The sequence below is a fragment of the Acomys russatus genome, chromosome 12 (assembly GCF_903995435.1).
Source record: "Acomys russatus chromosome 12, mAcoRus1.1, whole genome shotgun sequence".
NCBI lineage: Eukaryota > Metazoa > Chordata > Mammalia > Rodentia > Muridae > Acomys > Acomys russatus.
In genome coordinates this window covers 19,855,338-19,873,986 of record NC_067148.1, presented here as the reverse complement: position 1 = coordinate 19,873,986, position 18,649 = coordinate 19,855,338, and the positions used below count along the sequence as shown (strand labels likewise).

General features: G+C 43.4%; 2 protein-coding genes across 2 annotated transcripts in view; one reads left to right on the top strand and one right to left on the bottom strand.

The window, feature by feature from the left end:
* The window catches only part of Col4a4 (collagen type IV alpha 4 chain), a 113,374-nt gene extending 96,245 nt beyond the window's left edge, over nucleotides 1-17,129 (bottom strand). Inside the window, 3 exon segments of the mRNA XM_051153994.1 lie at nucleotides 2,736-2,778; nucleotides 4,205-4,360; nucleotides 17,070-17,129. Of these exon segments, the coding sequence (XP_051009951.1) occupies nucleotides 2,736-2,778; nucleotides 4,205-4,251 (90 nt within the window). The 5' untranslated portion in view covers nucleotides 4,252-4,360; nucleotides 17,070-17,129.
* A 16-nt stretch (nucleotides 17,130-17,145) lies between these two features.
* Nucleotides 17,146-18,649, top strand: part of Col4a3 (collagen type IV alpha 3 chain) — a 122,097-nt gene continuing 120,593 nt past the window's right edge. Inside the window, exon 1 of the mRNA XM_051153995.1 lies at nucleotides 17,146-17,880. Within this exon, the coding sequence (XP_051009952.1) occupies nucleotides 17,782-17,880 (99 nt within the window). The 5' untranslated portion in view covers nucleotides 17,146-17,781. The remainder of the gene's footprint in view (nucleotides 17,881-18,649) is intronic.

Here is an 18,649-nt window from a genome sequence, read left to right as displayed (position 1 = left end):
GGGAACACACCTACACTCACACACTCACTGGGAACACACCTACACTCACATACTCACTGGGAACACACCTACACTCACACACTCACTGGGAACACACCTACACTCACATACTCACTGGGAACACACCAACACTCACATACTCACTGGGAACACACCTACACTCACACACTCACTGGGAACACACCTACACTCACACACTCACTGGGAAAACACCTACACTCACATACTCACTGGGAACACACCTACACTCACATACTCACTGGGAACACACCTACACTCACATACTCACTGGGAACACACCTACACTCACATACTCACTGGGAACACACCTACACTCACACACTCACTGGGAACACACCTACACTCACACACTCACTGGGAACACACCTACACTCACATACTCACTGGGAACACACCTACACTCACACACTCACTGGGAACACACCTACACTCACATACTCACTGGGAACACACCAACACTCACATACTCACTGGGAACACACCTACACTCACACACTCACTGGGAACACACCTACACTCACATACTCACTGGGAACACACCTACACTCACATACTCACTGGGAACACACCTACACTCACATACTCACTGGGAACACACCTACACTCACATACTCACTGGGAACATATCAACACTCACACACTCACTGGGAACACACCTACACTCACATACTCACTGGGAACACACCAACACTCACATACTCACTGGGAACACACCTATACTCACATACTCACTGGGAACATATCAACACTCACACACTCACTGGGAACACACCAACACTCACACACTCACTGGGAAAACACCTACACTCACATACTCACTGGGAACACACCAACACTCACACACTCACTGGGAAAACACCTATACTCAAGCCAACTTATTTTTCTCCAAAGTGAAAACAGGAGAAGCCGCCCTTCTTTACCTCAGATGTCATAAAACATATGCTTAATACATAGAACGTTAAAGAAAGTAAAACACTAACTTCTACAAAGTTAACTCTGGCCCATATTTGTGCCCATTTTCTTTTGTGTGTATGTGTGTAAGAAAATAATACAGCAAAACCAAAACATCAAACTGTATAAAAGCATAATAGCAGACATTTTTTCTTCTTTGTCTTGGCCTCCCATCAGGGAGGCCTGAGAGGATCCATCTCTTTGCATTGGTACCTGAGCATTAATAAATATATTCAATCACATGTACCCACACTGTTGGTCATTTGAGGTTGTTTTGTTGACACTTGGGTGGCATGCTGCCTTGTACCTGGCCATTTTTACATAATCACTATTTCCATAGTTGTTCTGACATGCTCCTCATAGCTGCCCATCTCATATGGCATCAGAACTTGTCCAACCACTCCCTACCAATGGATACTTAGGTTGTTTCCTTTCTTAGCTGCAGAATACCACCCTGCAGTTAATATTCTTTTTTTTCTAAGATTTATTTATTGTATATGAGTGCTTTATCTGCAGAAGAGGGCATCAGATAACATTATAGATGGTTGTGAGCCACCATGTGGTTGCTGAGAATTGAACTCAGGACCTCTGGAAGAGCAGGCTGTGCCCTTAACCATTGAGCCATTTCTTCAGCCCCGCAGTTAATATTCTTGTGTATTCATCTTTGCAAAGGCCAGAATAAATATATGCAACAATTTTTAATGCATTCCTGCACCAAAAGAAATGTACCTTTAAAATCTTGGTAGCTATGCAAATTGCCTTCTATGGGTACTGTGTCAATTCACACTTCCCCCTTGCATCCCAGTTATCATATGGCTACTCCCTGCGTGAAGACTTTAAAATCTCTCTGCACCACAAGCTGATGGGAGTGTCCAGGATTGAACTGTCTTTGGTTCAGGAAACACATTCACTCACATGGATATAAGAAAGCAAGGAGAGTGAATTTTAGGATGATGCAGACTTTTATAATAAAAAATGAATGACTATAATGCAAAAATAGGCCTAGAAAAATCAGATAAGATTAACCAGACAAAGGTTCACATGGAAGCCTCAGAGGGCCCATTCTCAAATGCACATGACCTAAATGGGACAAGTCTCAATCTCCCTACTTATCATGAGAGGAGGGCCAATTCTTAGCTGGGTTAAAGAATAAGTGACTTGGGAGAGCCAAGAAGTAAAGAATTCTCATTCCTTGACAGGCTAGTAATGGAGGCGTAGAAACAATTTTCTATTTTAGGTACTTTACAAATATCTTTGATAATCAGGGGGCTTGAGATGGCTGGATGTCAGCCACTCCACTGGTTTTCAGGCCTGAGTGGCAGGCAACCCCTAAAAGGTCATCTTTAAAACTTTTGAGATTGGCTCTATAATATTAGATTCTTCCTTGAGGGAGCAGAAGAAAGAGGGCTCATTATAGGCTGAGATTTCTCTAGTGCTGAAATATCTAGACTGATCTTACATTTCTTGTTTAATCTTGAAATGGTTCAACTATTTCTTTTCTGTTCCAAATAAGAAGAATTTAAGGAAGGGCTGTGGTTGTTGTGAGATAAAGGCCTCTCCAACACTCAGGCAATCCTATAACCAGCTTGGATTGAAAAAAAAAAATCAAAGCTGTGTTTTGATTAAATGTCCATTTGGGGGCTATTAAGGATGAGTCCCAGAGAGTAACTAGTTTAAACATATTTTTAAAAACATACACTACGATAAATCATATATTCCAAAAAAGTGAATTTTCCATGTACAGAATGAATTAATATACTTACCCCATATTCATATTGTATGGTAAAGAGAATAAATATTAGTGACCTATGAAAAAGCAAAAATAAAGACTAAGTGTTTGCTTTATTGAGAAACAACCTAAACAGAGTAACAGCACTAATTCCAGAAGACTGATTCTCCCTTCTAACTGCCACCACCCAACACAGCCAATGCCATCTTCCCTCTGGCTGGCATCCTCACCTCTCCTCTTTTTTAATCAATCAAGGAAAATATATTGAAGGCTTCAGTATTGACATATTGAAGGCCATGGTGCTGGAAATCATAGAGTACCAAGGCTTGAACAGACAGATGGGTGAAGATGAGATGACTTTCCATGACAGTGAGGGGAAAGAAGGAAGGAGATGGCTGGGACACACCTGAGACCAGTGACATACAGGACATCACTTAACAGGACCAATGCCAAGGGGGAGGGGCTGGTGGAAAGCTGCCTGAATGAGAAGAATGGCTCAAGGTGAGTGAGAATAATATGGAGTCATTAAGGAAAAGTGAGGTGTTCCACAGCCAAAATCCACCTAGGGTTTTGCTGTCGTTACAGACAAATCTTAACAGAGGAGGGATGTAGTCAAGAAAGGCCAAAGAAATGTCTGCTGGTGCACTCCTCTGTCAAAGGCCTTCAGTGAACATCTTACTGGTTCTTGAGCATCTGTGGTGAGTAGGTGTTCTTGGCCATACATTCAACCCCGCTCTCCATGGTAGGAGAACTGGAGCCAGGCCTTGGGCTGGTTTCCCCTTTTGGAATCATATGCTAAGTAAGCCTCCTTTCTCCACACTGTAGCCCTTTCTCTATTAGTAATAGAAACACTATAGACAACAGGAACGCATTGTGACTCTGCTGAAGGGTTCAGAAGCTGCAGGGTCTTATGGGTTGAAATCAAGATATTTGGAGGCTATGCTCCTGAACACAGAGAGTCTGATTCTTGCCTTTCCTATTCTAGAATTGTCCATGTCCCTTGGATCATAGTCCCTTCCACCTTCAAAACTAATGCTCTCTAGCCTCTGTTTCTTCACTGATGCTGGCCTCCTTCCTCCCCTAAGAATACGTGTGATGACACTGGATTGACCCAGATAGTCAAAGTTCACACTCCAGCCCCATCAGATCATGTGCCTGGCAACCTGAACCCCATGTGCAACTGTACATTCCCTTTCTCATGTAAATAGCATAGTAACAAAGATTAGGATGTAGACTTCTTTGCCGTAATCAACCTGCCCTTTGCGTTCATCAAATTCCTTTGTCCTAACTCCACTGGTTTCAGGAACCCTGACATTCTGGGCATTTAATGGTTTTGCTATTCGAACCAGGAACCAGGGGGCTATTATTTGTATGGAACAGCTTCACATTTGGTCATGCTATGAGTGTGTTATGGGAAAGATGTTGGTATTTAAGCATCAGGATAGGCCCTAAATGGCAGCAGAAATTGTTCCATAAAGAAATGCACACACCAAAAATACTCACCAGGGGGCTGTAACCAAGGGCTTGGTCCATCTGAAAAAGCACCTCATGAAGAACGTGAGCACTGGTGCCCTCACAGATAACTTCTGTGCCCAAAATGCTCCTCCAGCCTTCTCCGCTCTTCCAGAAGACTCTGGTAGACAGTTGGGAGTCAGTGTCCTGTGTTAAAGTATGTACATGTGAAATGCAAATATGTCTCTTATAACAGTGGTGCATCATAATCTTGAGAATAATGGATTCTATTATTCTGTCCATGATGGAAACATTTTCTAAACAACCCCAATGCCTATTGACATGGCAAACTTTTTTTAGTATTTGTTATACTGAGTAAGCATCTTTAGAAGTGAAAATAATCCTACTAAGGGCAAGAAGGTATGGTGGAGAGAGACAGGGGCATAGAAAGGAGGAACAGGGGTGAGGGTGGGTGAGGGGTAAGGATGAGGAATGTGTGAAAACATCATAAAAGAGAAACTTCCCTTATTTTTATTTTACATTTATGGGTGTTTGGCCAGCATCTGTCTGTGCACCATGTGCACACAGTGCCCAGGGAGGCCGTGAGAGGGAGTTGGATCCTCTGGGATTGGAGTTACAATTGTCTGTCACCTTGTAGGTTCTGGAAATTGAACCCAGGTCCTCTGAAAGAGTAGTTAGCACTCTTAACCACTGAGCTGACTCTTCAGCCCTTTGTAAGCTGACTTTGAAAGATAAAAAGAGATAAAATAGAAATTGAAATAGTCTCAAATCCTCTATATGAAATAAATATGTTTTTGAAAAGTGAAAAGATTTAAGAGAACTGAAGACCCATTCTCACAGTATATTTGTACATGATAATCATAACAATTAAAGTTTAAAAAAATCAATTAATTGATTAATGGAAAAACAAAATATTACATCATACAATGTAATATTATTTAGCCATAATAAGGAACTGCACATAGATACATGCTGCTACATGGATGAACCATGAACTCATAAGCAATGGGTGAATCCATAGAGACAGAAAATGTCAGGAGTGGGACAAATGGAATATTGGGGAGTACAGGGTTGGTTTGAAGATGACAGCACTGTTCTGGAATTAGAGAGTGACCAGGGCATACATCATGATTGTAGCTGGGACTACTCAATTATAAACTTCAGAGGAGTTAAAATGGTAAACTCTGTGTTTTGAATTTTATTTGTAAACAAGAGAAAAATTATTTTTAAACGACCTGAAGAACCCTTTACTTTGATCTAAAATCTCTTTGGCACAAAGAATGGATATGTCTCATTTTTAAAAGTTTGGCTCCTCTGAGCTCCTGTCCTTATAGGAACTGGTAGGGAGAAAGAAACCAGTCGTGTCCAGTATTAGGAGCTATTTTTAAATTTCTGGATGAAAGCTGGGCAAATGAATCGATGCTGTGTTAACTAAAGACCAGTTTTTCTGGTAGTGGTGGGACCACATTCTATGATAGTTTCAAAACCAAGTAGAAACACAATCATGGAGAACATCAGATTTTTTTTTCCATTCCCAAAGTTACATTCTGGAAACCAGTCACAATAAAACAAATTATTATTTTGGAAAGAAAATGCAAATTGACTTGACTCACATAAAGTATACTCAATATTGCAAAGAAATGGAAAATTGTCCAAAGTTATGAAAAATCAGAGATATGTATATTTTAGTGAAAAATAATTGATGCAATCGATCTCTATACTCACACAGGCCTGCTGTGAAGACGTTTTCACAGAGGATCACTACTAAAATGCTGAAGAAGGATGCCTGACTACTGTCTAAACATCTGGAGTTTGACTACTGTCCTCACAAACATCTGGAGTTTCTCAATACACTTGGATGATTTCTGGAAGCTTCAGTATAAAACTCTTCAGCATTATTTTAGAAATATCCAGAGCATCATAATGCCACCACAGTCCGATTTCCACCATTGACGAGTAAAAAATAAATGTTGCACATATATTCTTTAATGGAAATTTACAATGCTCAATGTTTATTATGAACTTGTATTTACACAGCATACATTCCATATATATTCAACTGTTTTTGTGTGCAGCTGCATGAGTGTGTGTGGAGGGGGGGGGGTCATAGGTCAAATTCAAGTGTTCTTCATGTGCCATCTACCTTGTTCCCTGAGAAACAGTCTTAGCATTAGCCTGCAGTTCACCAAATAAGCTTGACAGGCTGGTGAGCCCTGGGGCTATCTGGGATGATCTGAGGACAGGAGTAACCTAGTTTCATTTTTGCTGTTGTGTTAACATTTCTTGACAAAAACAGCCTTAGAAAACAAGGGTTTATTAAGCTTACAATTCCAGGTTATGAGTCATCACTACAGAGAAGCCACAGGAGCAGGACATCTGCAGTCGAGAGCAAAGAGAGTGAACGCGCCCATGCTCCCTGCTCGCTCTCTTTAAGCCTCTTCCCATGTTATACAGCTCAAGATTCCCTGCCTAGGGAATGGTACAGCCCACAGTGGGCTGGGTCTTCCCGCATCAACTAACAATCAAGATGAGTGTACAGGCCAAAATGATCTGGACAATTCCTCAATCAAAACCCTAGTACTCGGTCTTCTAGGGTGCTTCAAGTTGAAGGTTCACACTAACTAGCTCAGAGAATATGTTCTTCTCTTGAAAAGCATAAGAAGAACAACTGTGAGAGGCAAGATGATAATCTTGATCAAAGACAGAACTCCATGGAAGAATACATACCACAGCTGAGAATCCATCTGGACATTGACTCTGTTTCATTTTCCAGAAAATGAGTTGTATAAGTTTGGAGCAGTGTTTGCTTCCCCGGGATATGTGTACCTCAGTGTGAAGACCCATTCTTAGTGAGTGGCCAAAGGGAAGTAACGGTCTTTTTATCAGGAACAGATCAAGAGTGGGTCTACACTTAGGTGTGCATCTCTGCAGCCCGCAGACCAGCCCCATGAAGCAGAGCCTTGACCGTGCTGTCATCTTGACACTGTCACCAGCAATGTGCACCTACTCTGTGCATGAGACGTGACCTCATATGTTACATGCAATACATGAGGAATTTATTTGTTGCAATGGCCTGGGTTGAGTACATTAAAGTGTTTGCTTTGGTCTAGCTTCCAAGTACATAAGAAGTTACCCTCTCTCACACACAACAGTGGTCCTCTGAGTTAACACCCTACATTAACAGCTGATGTTATGTGGAATTAGGTGAGATGGCATGTTTCTGTTTGACTGTGTCACTGCCACAAACATAATAGGATCACTCCGAAGCATTGTGACATTAGGATATACACAAATGATGTCAGACAACCTTCTACACAGTCAACTTCTGCAGAGGTGATGTGTCTTCTGAAGGAAGTGCTTTTGCCACTCTTGACTGTGACTGATAAAAGGAACATTCTCTGTGGTGGCATGAGGTCCCACCTCCAGCCTAGCTGCATGAGGGCACAGCCAGGCTTTCTATCTGATCCCATCTCCTCAGCCCCACGGAAAGAAGGACAATAAAGCCCTGCATCCAAGGCAGCCCAACTCAAAGCACGTCTCTGTGACAGAGAACTCTGGCTCCAGGCTGGGGAATAGCCCAGAGAGAGACTCCGTGGAGCGCATAAACAACAGCACTGAGAAGAAAAGATGTGGGGAAAGAAAGATGCATCAAGAGGTGGCCCAGGGTAAAGTCCAGGTGAAGAGCAACCTTGAGTTCAGAGGAAAGCAAGTACGCTGAGTAGTCACAAGAAGCTGCTGTTGGAGAGGAAAACGCAACAAGAGTCCATAGGCTGAAAGGACGGAAGTTGCCCCGCCCCTTCCTGTAGCTTCACTGTTGGTTTACTGTATCTGAATGGACCTGTGCAGATGAAGTAGATGGAATGTCTCTCCTTTCTGAGGGTTCTAAGGCTGTCTGCTCTCACAGGAAGCTAAACTCACTTGTCCTCCGAAAGAGAGACTGAATATCAGCACTTGAGTGCTTTTCTAAGTGCCTGCTCACCAGAGAGCTACCCTTTTAAGTCTCCAGGCTCTTTCCCCCAGCAAACAGAAGTCTTTTCTAGCACATGCAACTAACAAATGTCACCATATCATTTTCTAACTCCTTGTGATTATTAACTGCATTTCATTTATTTCGAAAAGAGAATTCTCGGCTTCCGGTTCCCCTGGGATGGTTCATGTGCTTTGCTCAATGTTTTCCAAATGCTCCAAATTTGGGAACAAGATCCAAGATCTTCCAGATTTCCATGAGTTCCACCATGGGAAATTTGTTTTTTCTGCAACAGGCTCTTGGGTTGAAACACTCCCTGCGGGGTTCTCATTGGTGTGGGCTTGTGGCCAAGGCTGGGGACCAGATGAGCAAGAGGCTGTAGTCTGGACTTTTCTACTCACAAAATACTTATAGAAGTTGATGTCTTTTCACTCACTGGTGATGCTAAATCTGTGAGTTCTGCTAAATGCCCAGGTTTTGTTCCCTCTGTGAAACAATGTCCTACTTACCCAATGAGCACTCATACTGTCTGTCCGACATAACTACCAGAAGGTTCTTACCAATGACAAATCATTATGACTGTGCAGACAACCACCTTTTATACTTTTCTTTTTTCCAAACTAGAATTTTCAGTGCTTGGGCTTTTTTATTTGTTTTATTTATTATTGTTATTATTGTTGTTGTTGTTTTTGTCGTTGTTGTTGTTATTATTATTACTATTATTATTTTGGTTTTTTGAGACAGGGTTTCTCTGTGTAGCCTTGACTGTTCTGGACTCGCTTTTGTAGACCAGGCTGGCCTCGAACTCACATCAATCCACCTGCCTCTGCCTCCTAAGTGCTGGGATTAAAGGAATGCGCTACCATTGCCCAGCTGCTTGGGCTTTTTTAAAACAGGGGTAAGGGGGGTCACCGAAGAGGTGGCTTGGTGGTTGAGAGCACTGGTTGCTCTTCCAGAGGTCTGGGGATCAAGTTTGAGACTCAACCAGCTGAACTCCAGTACCAGGAGATCTGATGCTCCCTTCTGGCCTCTGCAGGCACTGGATGCACATGGTGCACAGACGTACATTCAAACACTCCTACACATAAAATGTAATTTTTTTTTTAATTAAGAAAAGGCTCTTCCCAGTTATACGTAGGGGAGCCTTATTTACCCCAGTCCACTGGATAATTTCCTTTAATGACCCACATCTTACCTATTAAGCTGATTAAGGCTAGGAGGTGTCATTCATTTGCCAGAGTGCTTGCCTAACACGCCTGAAGCCCTGAGTACGAAACCCACACTGCATAAGTGGGATGTGTAGTGCATTCCTTGTAACTCCATAACTTGGCATGCGGAGGCAGAAGGATGAAAAGACCAAGGTCTATCTTGATTACATGGTGATATTAAAGTCAGCCTGAGGTACAGAAAACCTGTATTTAAAAAGATAGATGATAGCTGGGCATAGTGGCACACTCTTTTAATCCCTGCACTCAGGAGACTGAGGCAGGAGGATCTCTGTGAGTTTGAGGCCAGCTTAATCTACTAAGTGAGTCCAGGACAGCCAAGGCTACACAGAGGAACCCTGTCTCGTAAAACAAAACAAAAAAGTTAGATGGTAGATAAATAGATAGATAGATAGATAGATAGATAGATAGATGGTAGATATCGCCAACTTTTTTAAATATACAAACTAGTTACTTGTTTCTGTTTTCATTAAAAACAAAAACAAAAAACAGGGCTGACAAGATGGTCCAGTGGGTAAAAATTTTATTGCAAACCTGATGGTCTGAGTTCAATCTGAGAACCAATATGCTTGAAGGAGAGAACTGACTCCTCCAAACTATTCTTTCATTTCCATAGATATGCAAAGGCACCTCCTACACAGACAGACAGACAGACAGACAGACACACACACACACACACACACACACACACACACACACACAGAGAGAGAGAGAGAGAGAGAGAGAGAGAGAGAGAGAGAGACTCACACACTCACACATAAATATATGCACAGTAAGTAAATAAAACGTAATAATTTTTAAAATTCGATTTTATTTTCACCAATACCTTTGAAAGCATGAAAGAAGTTGCATTAACGATGAACTATAGTGCATGCATACAGTGTAATGTCAAATCAAGAAAAACTCTATTTCCTCAAACATGCTCTCATTTATCATTTCTTTATGTTGAAGGCATACAAATGAATTGTGGTGGTTTTAACACACAGGGTATGGTTCATCATCATTCAGTGCTTCTTACATATGTAACACTGACCAGCCTCTCTCTCAGCTTTCTCAGCCCCCACTGTCTGTCTCCAACTTCTACGAAATCTGCTTCTGTCATATCCCATATGTGAATGGGATAGAGCGTGGTGTGAGTGTCTCTGGCTTATTTTGCTTAACATAGTGCGTTCCATCCAGTCCCATTGATTTCATCTATTTAAGCTGATTCTACTCCAAGGGCAACCCCCGCCAAAGGGGAAAAACAGGTTTCCCTAATTCCGTCCGAGATTTTTCATGTGGGTCATGAGTCTGTGTGGTCCGAAGACCCTCGGAATGTGGCTGCAGCTTCATGGTCTCTGAAAGGGAAAAACTTGACGACTACTCAAGTACATTCTTGAGAACTGCTCTACATTCCAGCTGGAACAGAATGCCCCTGGCCTTGAGCCAGCCCACCCCACCTCTCCTACCCTGTAGACCTGGTTGGAGTTTCTGAATGCTGCAGTCCTCAGATGACACTGGAGTTGGGTCTGTTAAGACAGCACCAAGCGCACCCTATCTCAGCTCACCCACTATTCTGGCAACATGGGCTTGTGTTATCACTTCCTCTGTGAGGTCTCCTCCCAACATCAACAGAAAACTTGACAGTAACCACAATAATGTCACATCTAGGAACGGCATGGTACATGCTATTTAAATAAAAATAAAAAGCATAGGCTACCTTTCAGAATCACACTGGCCTCTTACCTCCAAGTTCAGAGTAGCATCTCTAGTTTAGCATGCTCTCTCAAATGTGTTGCTGAAAGTGCTAAATGGCAGCTCCTCCCTGGCCATGGCAGTGCACTTATCTCAGCTCTCTGGGCCTTTTAGACTTCTGAGATCTGCCTTTGGAATGAGCTTCTGGCAACAACATCAGCTGATTCCTTGGGCAGGGCTATTCCCAAGGGCAGTGGAAAGCTGAGTTCCCAAGTGGAAAGCGACTGGGGTTCCTATGTAGGGAGAGTCTGCTCCCCTGCATGCCGACCTTGCGGTCCAATAGCCAGGGGATGAGAATTGGAAAGGCTGGTGTTCAGATATTCATTACTTTCACATGGACAGTTTATTATGTAGTTAAAACGTTTGATAAGGGTAGCCCTGTGAAAGTCTGCAATTCCTCTGAGTTCAGGGTTTCTCAGAATGGAAAATTAATACCCAAGGGACCAAAATGAGTCTGAATCAGTGCCCGGTCCAGTGCCTGGCTCCATAACTGATTCCTCCCTCCCTCCTTTCTTTTCTTCCTCCCTTCTTCCTTACTCTCTCTTTTTCTTCCTAATGTGTAATAGAGACAACAAACAGCTTCTCAACATGTAAAAAAAAAAAAAGAGGTTATAAAAATAGAAAGTGGGGCTGGCCCAAAATAAAAGGGAAGGAATGTCTGGGGATACAGTAGCTTCTAGGTGGGGGAGGGGGAGTTAGGTAGCCGGGTAGCTAGTTAGTTCATTAGTCGGGTAGTTAGATGGATAGATAGATAGATAGATAGATAGATAGATAGATAGATAGATAGATAATATTGTTATGATGCCCAGGCTGATCTCGGACTCCTGATATCAGATCCTCCTGCCTCTGCCTCCTACAGAGTTGGGTATATAGGCCTGAGCAGTGGTTGGAGGTTAAAAAACCTTTCAAACATCAAGGAGAGGGAGTCATGCAGAGCAGTGAGTCTTCAGTTAGTGTGGAAGAAGGAAGCATGCGGTGGGACAGTTTCAGGTGGCACTACAGAACAAGCTGATGCTCATCCTGAAAACACAGAGAAAGGGAATGGTGAGGGCATGGGGACTCTCCCACTTCCTTATCTTCTCCTTTAACCCCCCTCCACTTTCTTTCTCTCTTCTTTTTGCTCCATGTTTCCTTCCCTCCTGTTTCACTTCCCCATTATCACCATCACTCTCTTTCTTCCCCTTGGAACAATTCTCAGAACTGACAGAGGCTAAACGGACAGTGCGTTCTAGGCCATGGGCTTTGTGGAGACTTTACATCTTTGATAAGAATTTGTGGGTCTCAGAAAGCCGATCTCGGAAAAGAAAGACTCCAGGAGCATAGAGAATCACTTATAAATGGGGTGGCTTGGTGCCACAGAGAGGCCCTGTTCCCTTTGAATCTCAGAAAGCAGCCAGAGTTCTCCTTTAGAGGCCTTTGCATTTGGAATTCAAGTAAAGAAATCTGCATTTTATAGAGGTCAAAGGGGGCACTGTCTCTAAATAAGACAGAGAAGAAAGAGGACAATATTTAAGGGTTTGGTCAAAAAGAAAGATTTGTCAGAAAGTATCCAGATGAACTCTAAGGCTAGGCAGAAATGCCGACGGGGAGGGAGGTGTACCGTGCCCATCTCAGGGACCATAGGAAAGCTTTTTCTTGGAGAAGAGTAACTGGGCTCATGAAAGTTCTCTTCTTTCCTAAGAACTTCATCACGGCTTTTCCCGTGGCTACAGCTTGTCTTCTGGGCAGCCTCTAAGCCATCCTGGCTTCCTGTGGGAATTGATCCCTTGGGGCCAGGATGCTCCTTACCATGTTTCTTCCTTAAGAACAAGACCTGAAACAACACTCCTCATTGAATGGTTGTGCCACTCAGGAATGTGTCAAGAGATTCGAGGGCGTAACCTCAAACCTGAGATTTGGGGATGGATATGGTCCCTGGGTAAATGACCTGGCCACTAAGCCTGATGACCTGAACGTAACCTCTGGCACCTGCACCGTGGGAGAAGAGATGAGACCCTTGTCCTCTGGCCTCACACAGGCACGGTGTCACAGTCCCTCACCAATAAGTAAGTGAAAAACAAAACAAAACAGCAACAATGACAAAATAAGACATCTTCAGAGTCACAGACTTTGTATAGTTCATGGTGCGTCTTAGCAGCACGTGCAGTATGGCTCACACACAACCGCCACCGCTGAGTAGAGCCCAGGGCATGCTTTATGTATGCATGAGGTTATCAGTGGACAGCATGGCCAAAATAATTAGCAGCTGAAAACATCACTGGGAAAGAGTTCCATAATTACAATTAAAGTAAGCCTGCTCTTTTATTATGAACTTTGGAAATAAAGAACCTTAAAAAAAAAAAAACCTTCAGACAATAAAGCAACAAAGAAGTCTATATTACATTTCTACAAATAAAAAGAAATAAGAACAAAATACTAAGTCTAGTTTATGTATAACAAGAATGAAAAATGATTTGTAAATTAAAATCATTAAATATAAGAAATCATAAAATATGAGGTAGCATTCTATAAATTAGGTTGGCACTGATGACATATGTATTTCTGGTGTCATCTGCATATCTTTAAATGCAGCATAAATATCTATGGTTATTAATGCAATGAGTATCTACCTGGCTATTATTTGCACTAACTCATGCTATACATGACAGTAAAAAAAAAGAATTGATTTACTGAAGTAACTATATATTATTTTTGTCTATATTCTATGGCTATTATATTTTAGAATTCTTTTATATGCATGTAGTGAATTAGTGAGCATGTACATGTAGTATATTAGTGAGTGTGCATATATATGTATATTTGTATGTGTGTAGATGCATTTGCAGGCCCAAGGTTGATATTGGGTCACAGTTGTCTCTGTCCTGTATGTGGGAGCAGGATCCCTTGCTGAACAAGAGAGAGCCCACTATTTTGGTGAGGTTGTAGCTTGCCTGCTTGCTCCAATTATTCTATATATACGCTTCTCACATATTGGGAGCACAAGTGGACTGCCACACCCATTAGCTTTTATGCAGGTACACACACATACACACACAAACATGCAAAATATTTACACAAATAAAATAAATCTAAAAAATTAAAAAGAAAACAGAAGAGGCATGATATTAATTGTAATTTTAAAAGCAGATTAAATCATTATATAGAGCTTGTCAAAGGTACTGAAAAATTGTATTCAAAACTTCCATTTAGTATCAAGTGTTAAAAAAAAAATCTTGTACAAAAAGAATCATTTTCCCTTTTCCTTTTGTTTTGCTCATTGAAGGAGTAAACTATGAAATACTAGTTCTCTTGATTTTTTTCTTAAAGTTATGAGCTCTGGTTAACTACAACCACAGGTGAGCATAGGCGATCATGTAGAGAAGTGTGTGTGTGTGTGTGTGTGTGTGTGTGTGTGTGTGTGTGTGTGTGTGTGTTCTGGAGAGGCGAGGACTGTGTGCTTACATCTGGCTCCATGTTTCACTTGCAAAAGAATCAGCTAGAGATTGATCGTGAGTCTTTGACGGTTACGTTCTGATTCGCTGAGTCTGGGTGGCAGCTGAGACTCCAGTTTCGAACAGCTCCTGGGTATGCCCAAGCTGCTGGTGTTTGGGGAAGCCAGGCAGGGCTCTAGGTGCCTTGGAAGGGTACTGACCTGCAGTCAGTATGGGGATGCTCTTGGTTCTCATTCATTAATATTGAGCTCAGGAAAGCACCCTGCACTGTGCCACCATTTCTCATGGCATCCATCCATGTGACCGTCTGCTGCTCCAATCGGAACGCAGCATGTGGTGGTTATGCAAACGTCTTGTACAAAAGACTTCTGAGGGATTATCAGAGTCCACAATATCCCAAGTCTGGTACGAATATGTTATAGAGGATAAGAGTTCACCCTGGAGCCGTTAATCCATACCAGTAAGTACCAAAGGATTCAGAAGTCAGGGGTTAGTCCACATGCCAGGCTCGTGAGCATCTGCTTCCTTCTTCCTTCTTCCAATTTCCTTCCACTGTTGCATCAGAAATATCATGCAGGCGACTGCTTGATGCTGGCAAAACTCAGCCTGTTCTCCCATCAAAACTCCAGGGCTCTGGGCTGAGGGTGCAATTCAGTGGGGAAAGCACCTGTTGTGGAAGTTTGCACCTGAGCTTGGATCCCAGGATGCATAAAGAGGCAGGTGTGTGTATCTGTAAATGCCAGCACTCCTAAAGTGAGATGGGAGGTGCAGACTGGAGAAGCCCTGGAGGCTCACGGGCCAGGGACTAAGAGGCCCTGTCTCAAGCAAGGTGGAAAGTAAAGACCAACACTCAAGGTTGTCATTTGACCATCACACACGCTCTATAGCTCTTGCTGACCCACACAAGAATATGCACACACATGAACATGAACGCATACATCACACACAGAGAGAAAGAGATGGAGGCCCTGTAGTTACAGGGCCTCAAGAAAAGCCATTTAAAATTCAGATTTTTCTCTAATCCTGCATAGAGGAGGAACATTTGATATCAGGACTAAAACTGATTTTTTTTTTCCTTCAGGAAGCAGTGTCAATTTGTAAAAGGCTCATATGCCTCTCAGGATTCTTGGGCATTGTCACTACATCAGCAGAGGACCTGTCATCCTACCCCACAAGGACGGCAGAAGTCCCCCTAAGAACTTTCCTAAAGCCACTATGTGGCAAATTACATTTATGACCTAGGCACAAATTCTGCAATGTCCCTAAATCTTAATAGAGACTTTAATATTCTCTTTTAATATTATTATTTATTAATATAATAATTAATATATATTACTTATATATAATTATATAATAATATAATTAATTATAATTAATATTAATAATAATATTATTAGAGAATTTAATATTATTATTCTACTAAAGAGACTCTAATTCAGTGCCACTCACCAAAATGACTGTGGTCAGGATGTAATGTATGAGAGAGAAGAAACAAAACAAAACAAAACAGTGCCTACAAAGTATCTTTGCACAAAGAATCTGCAAGAGGCTCTGTCATGCACCAATAAGTTTGTCCTCTAGAGAGGCTGATATAATTAATTGGTTTGGAACTTCCTGGGTACTGGAAATTTTAGATGTTCCTCGTGAGATTCTAATGTACGGCCATGAATGTGCATCATGGAAGATGTCCCCTTTTCATTCTGCAATCTGGAGGGGGGTGAGGGGGAAGAGATGAAAATTATATGGCCAGTGAACTTGGATAAGAAAACAGTGACATGTAAATGTTCACTGGTTCTTCATGGAGGCAGTGAGGAACATCATCTAAAAGGCCACCAATGCTGGCAGCTGAGTTTTCGCTCACTGTTATCTTCAGGACGTTTGGGTGGTTATCACAAGATTTTGTTCTCAGTTACCATCGTGACAATATGGCTGTTTAATGGGAGTGTTATAGAGCTAGTAATACCATTCAATAATCATACTTCGTGCCTGTTAGTATATCGCTCCTTTAGCACTGCGAAGATTGTATCTAAGTAAAACTGTGACTTTACTGTAGCCCATGCATTTTAAATGATTCACCCTATTCAGTGTAGTCTGCAGCGTGAGATAGCATAGGAGCCCTGCAACAGGGTGTCCTACCAAGCCAGTGGTGGCATTTGCATCCAAGGCCCTCCCAGGCAGGGACACCCTGGACCAGAGCTGCCTCTCATTTTCTCCTCCATTTCCGCAGATAAGGTTTAGCCTGAAAAGCAGTTCAACTCAGAGAATAGGATGAGCTTTCTCTTTCCCCTCAGCTGCCTCTTGCTCTTGGCATTTTGGAATGCCAGCACTGCCAGGACAGTAACTCGAGCCTCCAAATTAATCAAAACACACAGCGCCCAGTTCAAGCCCTGGCAGAGAAGCCTGGGAGCCAGGCAAGCTCTCCTCTGCTGACCCCAAGGCCACAACTTCCCCAGTCACCACCCCTTAGACGCCACAATGTTTCTGCTCCCAGGCAGGTGCCCTGGCGCTGGGACAGTGCCTGCCTATAGGCGGCTTACCTGACGAACCACCAGGCAGAGAAAGAACTGCAGGCTAGCCGGCAGACTGGACACGCGCCTCGCGATCGTGGCTTGAGGGAATCCACCCGTGACCGTGTTCCTCTTCACTGCCTGCTCGGCGCCAAGTCTGTGCGCTGGCCGCAAGTTGAAAGTCGGCAGCAGATGCGCAGTAGCAGGAGCTGCCAGCAAACCTGGCCTCCAGAGTTGCAGACTCCCGCGCGCCTCCCGCTTAATCTGGGCAGGACTGCAGGCCACTCCCCCGACCCTGTGCAGCCACCTCCCTGCCGCACACCCCTAAATTCCTCACGTTGACCCGCACCCGCTAGGCACCGGAGTCCCAGGATCGCAGGGACATCACCTCTTTCACCCTGACCCTGGATTAGCGCCCACCTGCCTGCTTTGCCGGCGCCCAACCCTTTCTCACTTCCTGGGCGCGATGCCCGGTTGAAGGGACAGTGCCTGGCAAGCTGGGAGGGAGAGGGGACGAGGGCGGGACCTCAGCCACTTCTTCCCTCCCTTGGAGTCACAATCAAAAGCTTGAGTGAGGACAAACAGACCGCGGTGGGTCTCGAGTCCTACAAAACTCGCCCGGCGGGCCAGCAAGGCGAACTTCACAGCGAGGCCTCCCCCCAATCTGTGTCCCGCGGGGGACCGAGAGGCCTGAGAGCCCGTGGGTCCCTTAGGTCCCTGGACACACCGGAACTCAGGACCGATGCCCATCATGCACTCAGAGACTGCTCCAAGGTTCCAGGCACTCCTGCTCTTCATGCTGCTGCTGCTGCTCCTGGCCGCCCCGCCTGTGGCTAGCAAGGTGAGTGACTGAAGGGCTGTGCTGTGCGAGGTACAAGCTAGTCCTACCTACTACCTACCTCTGCCTTTGGGTCACCCCCTGGAAGGCTGTTGCTCAGCTACCGGCTCTTCCTGAGTCCAGAGATGACACAACAAGGGAAAAGAGCAGCAGCCCTTGAGGACCAGGTGGAATGTATGGCGCTAGAAGAAGGGAGGAGCCAGCCCCAGCTGCCCAGTACTCTAGGAGTCCCAGATGGAAGAGAAAAGATTGCAGAGATCAGTAAATAGATACCAATAAATAGGTCAGATAGATAGATAGATAGATAGATAGATAGATAGATAGATAGATAGATAGATGGTAGATAGAAGATATGAATGGATACAAGATAACTGGTGGATAATAAATTTAAGTGATATAAGATGGGTGTGCTAAGTAGAAGGGCAGAGATGGGAGGTAAATAGATAATGGATGGATGGATAGATGGGTTAGATAATAGATGGATAGATGATAAATAGACACACAGACTGACAGTGATTATAATGGCCAGGGTACTAGATGTCAGGATGATGAACAAACAGGTGGCTTGAAGTGCCCCAGCCTGGGACAAGTCTCCTTGGAGCCTCAGCCCCATTCCTTCCTAGTTTGGACTTCCCCCTGACACTGTCTTCCCAAGGCCCTGTGTTCCTTTGGATTTTCTGGACACAAAAGCCATCACTGTTAAAGGAAAAAAAGAATCAAGAACTTATATTGGGATGAAATAAACAATGCCACATTGATTTGGTTTCTATTT